This window comes from Drosophila mojavensis, unplaced genomic scaffold (genome assembly GCF_018153725.1).
Source record: "Drosophila mojavensis isolate 15081-1352.22 unplaced genomic scaffold, ASM1815372v1 contig_74, whole genome shotgun sequence".
Classification (NCBI taxonomy): Eukaryota; Metazoa; Arthropoda; class Insecta; order Diptera; family Drosophilidae; genus Drosophila; species Drosophila mojavensis.
Window position 1 is genome coordinate 3,950,276 of NW_025318899.1, and position 16,298 is coordinate 3,966,573.

General features: G+C 44.2%; 2 protein-coding genes and 1 long non-coding RNA gene across 3 annotated transcripts in view; all 3 read left to right on the forward strand.

Annotated features, from left to right (window-relative positions):
* The window catches only part of LOC116804328, a 92,650-nt gene extending 79,764 nt beyond the window's left edge, over positions 1 to 12,886 (forward strand). The window contains exon 4 of the long non-coding RNA XR_004364287.2: positions 12,760 to 12,886. This is a non-coding gene — a long non-coding RNA (uncharacterized LOC116804328). The remainder of the gene's footprint in view (positions 1 to 12,759) is intronic.
* Positions 2,953 to 3,698, forward strand: LOC6581361. Its single transcript, XM_002007060.3, has one exon. The coding sequence runs from the start codon at positions 2,966 to 2,968 to the stop codon at positions 3,431 to 3,433; it is 468 nt and encodes a 155-aa protein (XP_002007096.2). The 5' UTR covers positions 2,953 to 2,965; the 3' UTR covers positions 3,434 to 3,698.
* A 12-nt stretch (positions 12,887 to 12,898) lies between the features above and the next one.
* Positions 12,899 to 16,298, forward strand: part of LOC6581363 (serine-rich adhesin for platelets) — a 37,265-nt gene continuing 33,865 nt past the window's right edge. The window contains exons 1-2 of the mRNA XM_002007062.4: positions 12,899 to 12,940; positions 13,030 to 15,490. Coding sequence (XP_002007098.4) covers positions 13,039 to 15,490 — 2,452 coding nt within the window. The 5' untranslated portion in view covers positions 12,899 to 12,940; positions 13,030 to 13,038. The remainder of the gene's footprint in view (positions 12,941 to 13,029; positions 15,491 to 16,298) is intronic.

The window sequence follows — 16,298 nt, forward strand, 5'->3', positions numbered from 1 at the left end:
TATATTATTTTCTCTGAAATGGCAACATTTGGATCAACTTTTTAATACCCTACATATACTAGAGGTGCGATAGGTAAGCGGGTATATTGTTATTTAAGAACGACTGAAACTCGCTGAGACAGCTAAAGAGTGTTGTAGCAAATATATCAGTCGCTGCAGCTACAAAAGTTCATTAATTATATTAATTTTATAATTATAATAAATTATATTCCACGAATTTATTTATCTAAAGAATGATCCAGCTACTCATTCAATTATATTAATAAAAAATAAATAACAGGGTATATGCTAGTCCATCACAGTTTATAGACAGTTTTCTTTCTTGCACTTTTCACCTATACAAATTCATTCAGAAATGTTTTAATTTCATTCAGCTCTCAACAAACTTTCAATCTGCTAAGCACACACACACCCACATATATACACACCTACACACACACACACACACACACACACCATGCATACACGTAGCATACGTAAGGCAAATGCAAACAATTTTCTTTGAAATTAAACCATTAAATGAGGCCAAAAGGCAAAGCCTGGGATATGAATATTCTGTTGATTCTGTTTTGCAATCATATTTGGCCTCTGTCCGTGTGTGTGTGTGAGTGTGTGTGCCCGATACGGTAACCTGGTGTGGAGCTGCATGGCATTGGCTTCCAGTTTATGCATATAAACTGCCTCAATCAAAGCACCAGCCACGCCCAGCTCGCCCCCCCCTTTCCACTTCCACAAGCGAGCGTGTCTTAAATACAATTAATGAAAATTTTATTGTACTTTCGAAGAGTTTTATGCGATTTTGACAGAGGAGGGAGGGGAGAGTAGCAGCCGCATCGAACGATGACCAAATGAGTGCAACAAAATTTTCGCACAAATTGAGATGCGCTTCTTTCAAAGTCAATTAGCAATTTGCAAATACACGATGGTAAAAACTAGGAAAAGGCAAATTAAATAGCGCCTCGCATGGCAACAAATTTCACCCAAGCCAAGTTAATAATGCAAATGGAAACTGGCTATGGAAATGCCAAATGTGAAATACGAATTTTGCATGGCAACGGTAGCTGCATCCACACACATACACACGCAACACACACACACACATACAGAGATAAATGAAGCAATGGGCTAAAGAGCTGATTTCATTTCATTCGCAATTTAACTCTTGCGCTTATTTGTCTGTCGAATGCAAACGCTTTTTGGAGTTTTCTCTACTCGAGGGTATTTCGATAATAATATCAAAGACGATGAGTATGAGAGAAGTTTAGTTGGATAGAGAGCAATGCTGATGTAGCTTGATTTTATTTGAAATTTATAAGCATAGAGGTCAATTGACTAGAGTTTGTATCACAGAAATTCTTGTTTGAATTTTATATGTCTATGAAGATGATGCAGTTGTGCTACAGAAAAGTCCTGCTTTTGGATTTCTTCTTTGTATGAGCTCCCTATTTTTCTTATATCCCAACTACATTAGATGGTAGAAACTTTTCATTCACTTACATTTTCATCCAAGTTGAAATCATCACTTAACAGCTTTAGATATATTAATATAATAATCGACAAACATTTCTTTTTGAGGGTATTACATTCTCGTCGTGTAGCTACATTTTTCGCCTTTTTTATCTTTGCTCTACCCGCTCAAATTTCTGCAATTACCGTTGCAAGCAGAGCGCGTAGCTAAGAGGAAGGGGGCGAGCAAACAGCTGAGCAGAGCAGCAATTGCATTTTCAATATTTTCAGCAGCAGCAGCAGCAGCAATGGAGGCAGAGGCAGAGGCAGAGGCAGCATCATCATTTTTTTGTACGTTTTGTCCAGATTCTTGTGTACTACGTCTATAAATTTTTAACTACAAGCTCTTGAATGCAATTACTTTTCAATCTTTTTGCCCTTCACAGACTCTCAGACACAGACGTAGACGTTGCGTGAGTGTGTGTGCTTACATATATATATATATATAGTTGAGCGCGAAAATTGCTTATTTCAACATTGAAGTTACCCAAGTTGCGCCAGATTTAAAAAGGAAAAGTTTGCCATAATTTTGCCAGAGGTATATCACTTGATGTTGTTGCTTCTCTTCTTCATTTTTTTTTTCGTCGCTCGACTATTTATTTTGTGCGAAAAAGTAGGTTGAAGTTTGTTTTATTTGATCTAGAAATTGACATGATTGTTTATGCAGAAAGCAGACAAACAAAAAAAAAGAGATGGAAAATTGCAATAAAAAACAAAAGTAAATATGAAAAAGTTGTGCGACACTTGCCATTCATCCATATTTTCTTCTGCCTTCTCGCGCAGATAGTTATAAAAGTTTATCTGCTGATTTAGGAGTCGGAGAACGGAAAACGGAAAACTAGCCGTGTCATACTACGCTAAGTGCGAAGGAAAGCACATTAATCTAAAGGCTTACAGAGCTTAGCGAAAGCCAAGCTCTGGGCGTTAAAAAAAAAGAAAAAAATAAACTGAATCGAAATCTGGCCGAGCCGAGAATTCGGCAATAGTCGAACAGCTTTGCGATCATTAATGAAAAACGAGTTGGCAGCTGCTGCCAGCCAGCCAAAACGGACTAGAAACTAATCCTGGTTACCCTTTCGCCAGGACTGCATGCAACTGCTTGTCGAGGCTTGTTCCACAGCTGCTTGGGAAACCACCCAGTGGGATGCTGGCTGCATCTGTATAATCTTTTTATAGGGCAAGCGATTTTTTTCTTCTTTTTTGACTATTGCTAGCTGGCCGGGCGGGTGGATTAGCGATCGGATTAAGAATGAACATGTTTGCAAAATACGGCAATTTTATGACGCACAAGCAGATTAAGAATGAATTGTTTTTTATTGCGGCACAAGTCAAAAGTGCAATAGCGGAACAGGTAGAGCGTGCCCAGGTAAGGGTTCACACGGACTGACCTAAAAAAGGACCCGACTACAGGTAGTTCACACGCCGGGCAATGGTATAAAAAGTCGAGCAGTCGCTGCAAATGGCATCAAACGCAAAGCAAACTGTGTTGAGGCAACAACTGTCGGAGCAACAGGAGCAGCAAACGATTCAATTGACAATATCTCTACATCGAGCACAATCAGCAGAACAGAGCAACATGTCTCGCTATCAGCAACTTGCCAACGAGAGAAGCAGCCGCCAGCAGGGGCAGCAGATGTACTACCCCCAGCCGCCCAGTGTGGGCTACCATCTCTACTTGTATCGGGAGCAGCTGGCCAGAAAGAATGTGGAGTACATGCGTCTATCGAAGGCCAAGTACTTCATCACCGAAACGCTGCTGGCCAAGACGGTGCGCAACTTGAAAGCCTGCAGCCTGGACGAGCTGAAGACCGTGAACAATCAGATTGTGTTCAAGCACAAGCTCAAGCATCAGATCTACCGCCTACGAAAGCTGCAAAATCTGGGCATTAGGAATGCCAATCCGCAGATGGAGAGCACTGAGCTCTAGGGCAACGAACGCAAGATCTATCCTAAGTTAGTTTTTAGTGGCGGGCACTGCATGTAATGTAAAACTATCGAATAAGTTCTTAGCTGGTAAATGATTTTAACTGTTGAATGAGCTTTTAATATAACTAAAAGTCATACCTAATAGTTGTAGGCAATTAAAGAAACGATTCAATTTAAATGCATATGGAAATGTCTCTTGTATTTTTGGCTTAAATAAATCTGACATATTTGACCGCCACGCAAAACCAGTCGCACCACCCACACTACTCTATTACACCTCTCTTTCACTTTCCCTCTCTCTTCCTCAACCCGAGGCTGAGGCCATTTCGGCGGCGGCTAATTGAGTTGCCCAACGTTTTGACATGTGTCAAATGAAAGTCGCACAACTGCCAAGAAATTACAATTCAACTTGCGCAGCGTGCCAGCCAGCTATCAGGCAAGCCAGCCAACCACCTAACCACCCAACCACCCAACCAACCACCAAACCACCTAACTGCCTGACAGCCTATTTGCTACTTTATTTATGCATAAACTTCTCTGCTTTGCACTTTTGCAGCCAAACAGCAAACAGATTTGTGACTTACCCAACACATAAGCATAGATGCACATGTAAAGTGGGCGTGGCGCACAGCTAAAAAGTAAAATGTACAAACATTTTATTGTTTTCTTAATTAAAATTTCATCTCCAACTGCAGCATTTTTTGTTTAAAACAAAAAATAATACAAATTGTATGTAAATTAAATTCTTGAATAAGATTTTTCATTTGTTGCTCTCTTTCTCTTTCACTCTTCAATTAACATATTAGCTAGCATAGCCTAGCGGCAATTCGGGTTCAAGCTTCGATTCGATTCAATTATTCAGAAAACTCTTCATTTTTATTACAATTTGAATGCAGGTAATGAAACGTCAAGGCAAACAATTTTATACTGCCATCTCTCTCTCTCTCTCTCTCTCTCTCTCTCTCCCTCTCTCTCTCGTTCACACACTCTTTAAGCAAGTAGAGTGGAATCGCATTTTCAATCCGCCATAATCCCAATCAAGAAATCATATATTTTTTGATGCGAAATCAATATTTAATGAAAATATGAAAAGCTGAAATTGATGTGTTAAATCAATTTGGTAATTCGTAATTCTTTTTACACTGCAATTAAATTTTTTGGCAAAGTGCTTTACACTTAACTTAACGCCAACATAATTATTTACACTTGAATAATATTCATAAAATACCTGCACCACCCACAGTGCATATGTGTATTTGTGTGCATGTAAACATGCGGCATAATAAATAAATGTGGTGCACATTATGTGGGGCCGGTAAGTCGATTTTATTATTGAAAATTGCCTGCGATAAACGGTTCAAAGAGCAAGGGCATGTATACATAATGGATGTGCGTGCATATGTGTGTGTGTGTGCTGATTGCTTAATTGTCAATACACACATGCACACACATACATACGTACACAACTGCCAGCAATTACTGCAATTTGCAAAACACTCAAAAGTATGCTATGAAAAATGTTGCACACATTAAATTTTCCACACAATCAATTTCTTGACACACACGCACACACACAACGTCTACCGTAGGCGCTGAAGGACATATGTTAATTTCTATAAAATATATTTATTTATGCAACTACAGACACACACACACACACACAGAGCTTAATCGCTTAAACTTCCTGCTGTCAATTATGATGCATATGAAGTGCTGTTTGTGTCCCAAGTTTTTTCAAGTGTAAGCAATCGCATTTGCAATATAAAGCAGATGCCTCTCACATTGTGCTGCCAACGACTCGACAATTTGCGGCTCTGCTCGGTCAGAGTTGCTTTGCATAACTCTTAAAAACGATTTGCGATGATTTAGGTAGAATTTTTGCATCACGATTTTTTTTCTCCATAGAAATTGGACTTAATGCTCTATTGAATCAGAATTGAAAATATGTTCAATTCGAGAGCAGCTTCAATGCAAGTTCCCTTTCCTGGCTTATACCTTAAATTTCGCCTACAATACTTAATTTGACTTGGCTTCTGCAGCTTGCAGTTTAAGCCTTGCTTTGATCATCAATCAGTCCGTCTTTCACATGCTAAGCATAGTTTTTCTAGCCCGACATAGTTTTCAATTTGCTAAGTCGTAAACTGAAAGCGACAGCTGCGCCTTGGTCGTCGAGTCGATTAGTGCGCTTCATTATGAACATCATTTTCATTATGTTTATTATGAGAAGCTACGCCCAGCCAGCCAGCCCAGCCCCGCCCACGGTTGGTGGCTTCTACAAACAGTTTGTGTTGCTTGTGCCTTGTGCTTGTGCTTGTGCCTTGTGTTGGTCGGCGTCCTTGCCGAGCGGTTTCAAGTTAATGCAATAAATAAAATTTCAACTGCACCGCCGGGCCTGTTTAGCCGCATGAAAAGCGACAGTAAGCCCTGCCTGCATAAGAAGTTGCCTGTTTATCTTAGACCGGGCCTGCCTTTTGTTTGCCTGCCCCGGACTCCAGGACTCTGTCGGTCTGCCCTCCCCCAATCTCTGACCCGTTTCTATGGCTACCGACCTGGCTGTTTTCTTTTAGCAAAAGTAAAAAAAGAAAGCCAAGGAGATGGTAAACTTGTGGGAGGCGCCCAGCCAGAAGGCCTGGTTGGTTAGCACAGTTGCTTGGCTTAGCTGGGCTTGCCCTGCCTTGCCTTGGCTGGGCTTGCTTGGCCGGCTGCTCTAATGAGTTTACAAAAAGTTTTGCTTTAACAAATGCGAGGGTGGCCGGCCAGCTGCTGGCTGCCCAGCATGTTATACAAATTGCAGGAGCCCGGCAAAACTGTCATCAACGTGTCCGAAACGTGTGCAGAAGCTGAGACGGTGCCCGAGCAAGAGGCGATGCGATGCTGTCATCTATTTGCTTAGCCCATACCCATTTGTGGGTGAGGTTGCATTGTACCTGTTTACCATGCAACTAGCAGACGACTGACTCCGGCGACTATATAGCAAAACTTTTTCGACATTTATGTGCAGCCAGAATATGCATTTTAATTAGTTTAGCAAAGTTGTTGCCTTTCTCTGCCCAGGCTTGGCCCCGTTTCTCGCCTCTGCGTCGGCGTCTGGTTAATTACACAAATTTAATGGCTGCTCTAGCAAATGTTGCTGTTAGAGTTGCTGCTGCTGCTGCTGCTGCTGCTGCTGCTGCTGCTGATGTTGCCGTTGCTTCTATTGCTGCTGCATTTGTCACTGCGCTTTAATGTGTGTTGCATGCTGCAAAGTTTTGCATGCCTACGAGCTGCAGCCGCAAAACTTGTTAACATTTCACAAAGCAGCAAATTCAATTAGTTGCATGTAGACAACTAAGAACAACTGCAAGTCCCTGCCTGCCTGCCTGACTGTCCAACACACTGGAGCAACTAGTTGCTGAGGGAATTGGGGGTATATAGAGCTGCATTCAATTGAAGGCTTAGCCTATTGAAATTTGAGTTTAGATTATGTTAGAGTGGGGTATGCGTAGAGCTCTCTTTAAGGTGGACAGCATGGTAGTCTAGTCTATCGGCCAAATTAATTTATTTACTCTAGCTTCTAAGACTCTATTCAATTTGGGACTGAATCTGTATATGAAAGCCATCGTGCTATGATTGCCTAGCTTGTGATGATAAGATATCTATATATTAGGATGAGGTGAAGCACTTTGAGGCCTTTCATAATAGAAGATATATACGATAGAATATTCAAAGAGACGTTAGTTCTTTAAAAGTGATCAATTTTAAGGATACTACGATGATGAGATGTTCACAGTTTTAATAAGAAGAAGAGACGCCATACGATTTATTCATAAATAAGCAAGAAAAGCTGCTCACAGCTGTAACAATTGTTCATACTTAATATACCCTTTCACACATAATAAACAGAGCATAACATACCCTCGCTCTCTCTCGCCCACTTTCTTTTACCCTGTCTCTACCGTATTCTCTCCCTCTCTCTCTCTTACTCCGTCTGTCTCTTTCTATCCCTGCTGTCTTCGGCTTGCATTCATTTAACTAAATTACTTAAAGTTGCTGCTGGAGCTGCAGCAACTGCTGGGCACTAACTGCATCTAGCTGTGATAAATCTTTGTCGTCCCAGCGTTAGCAATTTACTTAACAATTTTCGTCTAAGCGTATAAATTAATATGTCCAAGCATAAATCTGTTGACTGTTTGTGGGCGCTGCAGCAGACACTTGATGCAACAGCAGCCGGAGCGAGACAAAAAGTGCCAGCAACAAAAGCTTATTAGAATTTTCAATAAATTAATTTCAATATAAATAAAGTGCAACATGTCCTTCCTCCTTCTCTCTCTCTCTCTCTCTCTCTCTCTCTCTCTCTCTCTCTGTATCTCTCTCTCTCTCTGTCTTGTATCACTCTGTCAATCTGCCAGCTTGGGCGGCAGTTCATCTTCGTCTTCATTTTCATTTTCAGTTTCAGATGTGCCCCAGTTCTGTGTCCTTTCACGTTGCACACGTCAGCGTGCGGCGCTCTCTTTAAGCAGCTGCTGCACATTTCACTCAGCGCTTCCGACTCCTCCGACTGCTCATCCCCATGCGCCATCTCGACTTACTTGGCCTGAGCCGTGTTTAGCTGCTAGCGAGTTGAGCGCCCCAAAGCGGCGATTATGTCGTCGACTTGCTACATGCTCCACGCCACACGCAACCCCCGCGCCCCCGCCCATCGCTCACCTGTCCGTTAGCTGCTACACATTCGACGCTTCGCTCCTGCTGCGCTCATTGCTCAGCCAATTTTTCTTGCTGAATAAATTAAGATGCTCTGCAAAGCGGCTAAATTAAATTGTTAATTTGTATACCCTGTAAGTGGAAGGGATGGGAATGGGAGGTGCTGCTGAGCTATAGATGAAATATATGTAGACTAGAAATATATGTATGTACATATATAATCTCCTATTGCAGAACAACAAGTAATACATATATTTGTATAAATTTATTTCCTGCTTGTTGTCAGCCTTTCACAATTCATACAGAGCATTCGCCTCTCCATCAGCTTAATCTCTTCAATGCTTACTTGCTTTACAGCTGCTGCTGTTGCTTATTCACAGTGCGTATACTTGATGTGTCTTTAGTTACCTAAGCGATGCCGCTGCTGCTGCTGCTGCTGCTGCTGCCGTTGCCATTGGTTAGCCTTGATCTGTGAGTCGCCTGTAACTCAACTCAACTCAACTCAGCTCAGCTTTGTTCTGCCTGCTGCTCTCTCCTGCCGCGCTGGAGCCACTGCTGTACTTAGTTGTTAACTCATTAGGTTTCCGCTGATTTTTAAGCCGCTTATTGTATGAGCTCTGCAGCGCCAACCGCAGCAGCTTAGCCTAGCCAGCTGCATCTCTACTATGTGTGTATGTGAGTGTGAGTGTGTGTATGTGTGTGAGCTCTAATTACATTTTAAATGTTTCAAGCATGCTTCTAGCTGGTCTTGAGCTCTTTTAATTGACAAATGATTCGTTCAACTTTAACCTGAAGCTCACTCAATTAGCTGTGACTGCGACAAGTGCAATGCTTCGGTTGGCATTTGTTTTTAGCCACTGTGGCATTGCGTTAACTACTTTTTTATATGACCATCAATCTGTGGCCAAGTTTTGTGGGTGGCACCGGCGCCAGCAACAACAACAACAACAGCAACAACAATCGAGAACTTTTGTGCGCGAAGTCAAGTTGAAAATATATTGGAAAATGCAGTAGTAGTTTTTCCGAGCTTGGCCAAAAGTTTTCTTTCTATTTTTTTTTTGCACCCTGATGCGCGACTGGCTTTGCCTTTGCCTTTGCCTAAACTGACGTAAATTTATAATGACAAATTGCATTTGGCACGGAGGAAAAAAAGTGAGCTCTATGGCCAAAAGGAAATGGAAAATGGCGAAGATGGAGAGCTGCAGCCAATTGAGCGTGAAAAATTATGATGCACCACGGCAGTGAGAGAGGGAGAGTCGATGAGCGAAAAAAACGGCTTTCAACTTGGTCAAAAGACAATCACGGCGCTTAATTATGGGCTGAGTGTCAAGAGAGAATTGTGGTAAATCCGCTTAAGTTCAAATTAAACCCTGATGCAAATGTATTGTCTGACGACTAATTGAGCAGAGAAATAGAGGGAGAGTGAGAGGGAGGCAGTGGCAGATAGTGGGGGGAGAGATTATAGCTATACATGTGAGCATGTGGGATACGTGTAAGTGATTCAACAAGCTTAGATACAATTAGTGGGCAACTAAAACTAAATAGCTACAACGGCAACAACTGCAATTAGTGTAATTACATGCAGTTCATCAGAGTATTAGAAGCAAATCTGAGAGATTCGCAATGTCAGATATTTAACCACTGCATCACATTATTGGCCGAGCCAACGACAAGTCTGGCCACAGTCCAGCCGAACAGAGCCACAACTGAGCCTGGCAAACACCTCAAAATAACCTGGCTTCAAATTTCACTCAAAACATTTTGCGTTTTGTTGCTGTTGATGCTGATGTTTACTTTTATAGAGTATTTTGAGTTGCCTAGGCAATTGAATAAAGTGATATGAATCAGTCAGACAGTCAGTCAAATAACCTCATTGTCAGATCAGCTCTATCTAATCTGTAGCTGCCATAAAATGTTCCCTTTCTCAGTAGTTCTTCTATTCTATTCAAGGCAGAGGACTGCTATGATTTGGACAAAAAAATTTATATAAATGAGTTGAAAGGAGTTGAATGAATTTAGCTTACTCAATGTTGATCTTAATCCTTTCCCTTCTGCTTGCTGTCGCTCATTATGCAAATCAAAGCTAAGCAGATCAGCTGTCTATATTTTGTTACTGTAACTCCACTTTGAACTTCTAAATATATATACATATATAGCTACTCCTATCACATTTGCAAAACAAAGCCTTTGACTTCCAAATATTTCCCCCAGCTTGGCTTCACCCTAAGCAAATGCTTTCAAGTATCAGCTTATCATATCATATGACATTCATAGGAAGCAGCATTCCTTTGGGTAATCGTATGCAGCTCTAAGAGCATTTTCGGTTCGTCTTTTGAAACTGAAGTATTCTATTTTTATTGTTATTGCGTTTGGGCCGCCAACGGCGCTGGGTCATGGCAACATTTTGCCCAAATGGGCGTCACGCGATAAAGCAAAAAATGACACGTTTTTAATTTTACTTCACACCTACACAACAACAGCAACAACAGCAGCAACAGCGCCAACGACAACGACAACAACTTGACAACAGCAACAACTGAGCAACAACAAGGAGAGGCAGCCATGTAATCAAAACTGCAACAGAGCAACAGTCACAAGAACAACAACAACTGGTAACTGGTAACTGGCAACTGGCAACTGGCAACAATGCCGTGGGTGCCAACTATAAGAACGCAATGTATAAGGCGAGCAAGAGAAAAATTAGATTTATCACGAGTGGTTGCCGGAAAAATTGTCAACATTTATCAACATTTTTCAACGCGCGGCGACGTGTTTCGCCAGCAATGCAGCAACAGCAACAGCAACGGCAGCAGCAGCAGCAGCACCTCAAGAAAAAGAACAACAACTACAGCAACAGCAACAGCGAGAACAACAGCAACAATTGTAACGGTAACTAAGCTAAAGTATACCAACGTTTGGTCCAAGGGTCCACATAGCGCCAGTGTCCGGTCCAAGCAGCAGCCGGAGATGAAGACTGAGACGGAGATGGCGACGGTTGCGTTTGATTAATATCCAAAACCATGAAGCGCGCCAGCAGCAGGAAGCTGAGCTGGTCACCGGGAGCAACAGCAACTTGAACTGTAAGCCGCTTGCAAAGATTTTGTGGGCAGGCGGCTGATTGTGAAAAGTGGTCACGATGACGACCAAAAATTCACTCGCGAAAAATGAAAACAAAGTTCAGCAGAACAGAAGCAACAGCAACAACAACAACAGCAGCGGCAGCAACAACAACAACAACAATAACAGCAGCGACAGCAGCAGCAACAGCCGCAGAAATGCGTACAGCAGCGCTGGCCAAAAATGGTCGCCATTGCCCTATAGCCCCGCCTCTCCCACTTCAACCACCCCTCCCTTACCCACCTCGTGGTTGCGCTTCTGTCGCCCAGCGAAAGCAGCTTCAAAAGGAACTTTCACAGCTTGACAGGATGCGCGGGGCGGGGCTAGGTGAGATGAGTGTGGTTTATATGCTTTTGACTGCTTTATTTGATTTCCACAGTATACTCGGACAAAGGGGCGTGACAGCTGTTGGGGGCCGCAGGCTGGGTGGCTGGATTCGTCTGTGAAAATTGTAAAAAATTACTTGGGATTTTATGGGGCACTTCTTGTCTATTTAGGGGTCGAAATTGAGTTCTCAACTTGATTGGATACAACAATACGCGCAATAGCGGCCACAGCTACAACAGCAACAACAACAAGGCTGCAATTAATATTAGGCGAGAGATAGCCTCAAAGAGCAACAAGTGAGGGTGCTTAGTTGCTTAAGTGATGTGCTAACAGATACGCTGTTTAATTAACAGCAGTAAAATCTCTAAGACACTTCATTATTTTATAAGAATTGAGTATGACAAGCTGTTTAAGGTTTAACTATGAGCAACTGTTGTTCAGGCAACTCTGTTGCATAGAATTGAATACGTTCATTATAATTAATCTATTCTGTTGTTATGATAATAAATTTGAGTGGCATATACCTGCAATTATTCTAAGTGTTAAAGTTTTTGGACCTGCTTATCCTTTCTATGTATTCAGAGCAATTACTTTAGATTTATGCAGAGCTACCTTTAGAGTCATCATAATGCTTTGTAATGAAATACTCGTCATACAAAATTATACAGCTCTCTCTCATAAAATTTCCATACAGGGTATTAAACACCCTTTGTATGATCAACTGCTAGTAAGAGACCTTAAATTGACTTTAAAGATATTTTTCTGCTATAGCTTACCTATATAAGCCAAACAGATCTGGGATATTCAGATATGTCTTTCAAGATCCTTTTATCAATATTGCGAAAACACTTTGGCAAGCATTCAATGAATTCCATTTGTGATAATTCCCAGAGAAAATCTATACATATCTATGTACATTAAGGTCGTCTTGTATTTATGGGCCTTGGGCCTTGTTAATCTCAGCTATTTGTCAACAGTGTAAGCAGCCGGGTCGTCTCATTAAATTACTCAAAATATTAATGCAGCTGCTTCCAGGCTGACAAGCACCAGGCCGCTTACACACCTCCTTTGCCCCCTGCTCGGCGGGGCTGCGGGTCGGCTCCACATATAATCGCATTTTAAACTTTTTCAATAATAAACTTTTCTAAACGGATTTCCCGCTGGACGTTGCGCTTTAATAATTTTCTGTCATATCCTTTGCAGGCGGGCGAGCAGCAACACTTGATAGCCACGAACTCAAGCCGAGAGCTAGCCAGACAGAGTGAGAGAGAGAGAGAGAGTGAGAGAGTGAGAGTGAGCGAGACAAACTACATCAAAGCTATTAATTCAAATTGAGGATTATGAGCGCAGCGGCAACAGCAACAGCAGCAACAACTAGTAAAAGGTGAAGTTGCACAAACTCTGCTTAAACTCTGCTCCGAGCTGAAAGTTATCCAACTAACTCTTTGATATCTCTGCCCATTCTCGTTGCAGCCCACGCCAATGTATGACAAATCAAAGAAAACTTGGAGTCAGCGGCTCAAAATCAGCAGCGACAATAAGAACGCTTCTCTAGCCACAGCTGGCGGCATGCAGACCCTTCAGCTGCTGCACATGCAGCAGCAGCAGCAACAGCAGCAGCAGCAGTTGCAGCATCAGCAGCAGCAGCTGCAATACCATCATCAACAGCAGCAGCAGCAGCAGCAGCATCATCCCCATCATCATCTGGCATATCAGCTGCCGCCGCCGCCTGCTGCTCCGCCGCCTGGCTATGAGTTCCTGCCCAGCGCGCTCTCGCGCTCCATGAAGTACGCAGAGCCCTGGATCTATGGCACGGTGCGTGGCATACCCGCCCGCCCCTCCTACGGCTACGGGCACCCGCATGCAGCGGCTATCTTTGCGACGGATGGCGAGCCGGGCGGAGCGACGGCATTGGCCGTTGTGATCTGTTCGTGCGCAGAGTATCTGAACGGCACGAAACGTGATGTGAAGAAGGCGAGCGTGTGCAAGAAGTGCAAAGGTTCACGCCTGCCCCTGGCCACCATTAGTGGCGGCGGCACCGTGCGGCTGCCAGCGGCAGCTGCTGCCGTTCGCCGTCCGATGGCGGCGACAATGCGCGTGGTTAGCGCCACCAAAAAGTCACGTCCTACGATTCTGGATCCACAAAAGGATCCCTATGACCTGATGCGACGCACACGGCTGCTATCGCCGGAGCCCAGCGCCGCCGAGTCAAGCGCCAAGGAAGGCAAGTCACGTAGCCGCGAAACAACTGCCACAGCCACATCCCCAGCCACAGCCGCTGCCTCCTCCAACGGCAAGGCGGCAGCAACTGCCACGAGCATGCAGCGCGGACGCACCAGAACGCGGGCCCAGCTGCCCCTAGCTCGCACGTCGAAGAGCACGCCCACGGCTCCGCCAGATCCGGCCGATTGCTGGCTGGAGGAGGACAGCGAGGCGCTGCTGCAGAGCAGCGGGCTGCTCAGCAAGCGGCAGGCAGCCAGCAATTCGCGTCGCTCCATCTTGCGCTGCAATGTGAATCCCTACGAACTGATCTCAGTCGAAAGCCAAGCCAAGACCAAAAACAATGATGACTTTGATGTGGCCGATGCACAGCTGCACGAGGATGAACACGAGCAATGTCGCCAGCAGCAAAAGCAGCCACAGCAAAAGCAGCCGCAACAGCAACAGAAGCAGCAGCAGCCACAGCAGCAGCAGCAACAGCAGCAGCAGCAGCGCAGCAAGTTCTACAATAATAATGTGGCAGCAATTGCTGGTCAGCGCATTAGCCTGGGCGATAAGTCAAACGATGCTGGCGACTCCAGCGATGGCTATGAACGCATAATAATTGCCACAGAGCCAACGCCACCCGCAGCTGCAACAGTTGCCAGCAATCCAAGGCGTCCACCGCGCAACAAGAAGCCAGAGGAATCGCCTAATCTCGCACTCGTCGATGCACAGCCAGCGGCAACTGTTGCAGCTGCCGTTGCGGCTGACGATGATTCAAACAGCTCGGAGGCTTATACCGTGCTAACTGTGACGCCCACTTCGCCCGGCATCAAGTCCATACTGAAGCGGCCGACCACACTGGAGCTGAACGCTCCTTTGCTGTCGCCTGACACCGGCTTGACGCCTGCAACGGCGCCTGTGTTGACGCCCGCGGGCAAGTCACAGTTCTATATACCAACGCCAACGACGCCGGGGACAGCGACAGCAGGAGCGGGGGGAACTGCAACTGCCACGCCCACGCCAACGCCCACGTCTGCGTCGAGTACACGCAAAAAAGTGCAATTTATGGTTGAGGATAAAATCATAGACACGACTACGGATGCTGCAGCAGTCACGGCGACAACTGATGACAGCGAGAATTCCGTTGTTGTTGCTTCGGATGATGAGACAACGGCAGCAGCAGCAACAGCAGCAACACCAACAACAACAGCAAACTATGAGTACTACAATCGCAAGCGCAACGCAGCCACACAGCAGGCAGCAGCACAGCAGCAAGAGCAACAGCAACAACAGCAGCAACAGCAACTGACATTGTCTGCGCTTGAATCTGACATTGATGATGAGTATAACTTTACAGCTTCCGCTGAGCCAAAAGCAACAACTGCAACGCTGGCCACGCATATTACGCCAGATAGTTTGCATTATGAAGATGTGCTGCCGCCTGTGCATCAAATATTTGACAATAGTCGCCGCAGCAGCAACAGCAGCAACAGCAGCAGCAACAGCAACAGCAACAGCAACAACAACACTGATGCTTGCCAAGTAGCTGAAATTTTGCCAAACTCAACAACTGCTGCTGCAGCTCCTGATGGCTCCAAATTATTATTGTCGGCGTCAAGTCCGAGCCATGCTGGGTCAACAGCAACAGCAGCGACAGCAACAGCAACAGGAACGGCAACAACATCACCGCATGTCACTGCTGCAAATGTTGTTAGCGCTTTAGCAGCGGGTAAGTACAGGGACAACAGCAGCGAAATTCACTGCTGTTGCAGCTACTACTATACATACATACATATATATATACCACGCCCCCTTTTGCAGCCCTCTTAAGCGCCACCCCGCCCCACATTGGCCTTGTCAGGCAACGCGGCAACTTTTGCCTTTTGTTAGCTTTTAATTATGAGCAAAAATTTTGCGCGCTGCATCTAAAAGAATGCACTGTGAGCAGTTTTTCGTATACACTGCGATAGCGGGCATATTAGCTGCTCAACTAATTGAATTAGTAACTGATTGGAATATGTTAACTTTTTAAGTTTCTCAAGTCAAATTTTTAGTCAAGTCAGAAATAACTTCTGCACTCTTTCACTAATCATTTTACTTATATATATCCAGCTCTCATTTTCCCTACTCACTTCCATAGCTGAGCGACTTCAGCTTACTCTCACGCAGTGCCTTTCGCTAGTCTCTTTTGCCGCGCGTGTCATTCTTTCTCCTTCGCTCCCATTCGTCTATCGTGTGTCCACACTTGCCGCAGTGTTTGCCGTTGACTAAAAACGTTGCAATTGTTTGTTAATTGCTCATCAGCATGCGCTAGTGCTCTCTCATTTTACTTTTGTCCTCCCCTCATTCTCTCTCTGTCTCTGTCTCTCATTTTCTCTAGGTTTCCTTTTGGTGAAAATTACGTATACGCCAAGTAATCCTCCATAGAATGCATTTAAAATTTCTAATAACTATGAAATAGTTAAGCAAACAATTGCAACACCTAAACTGTCACGCACACATACTAAAGCGCACACACAGACTCACACTTGCACACA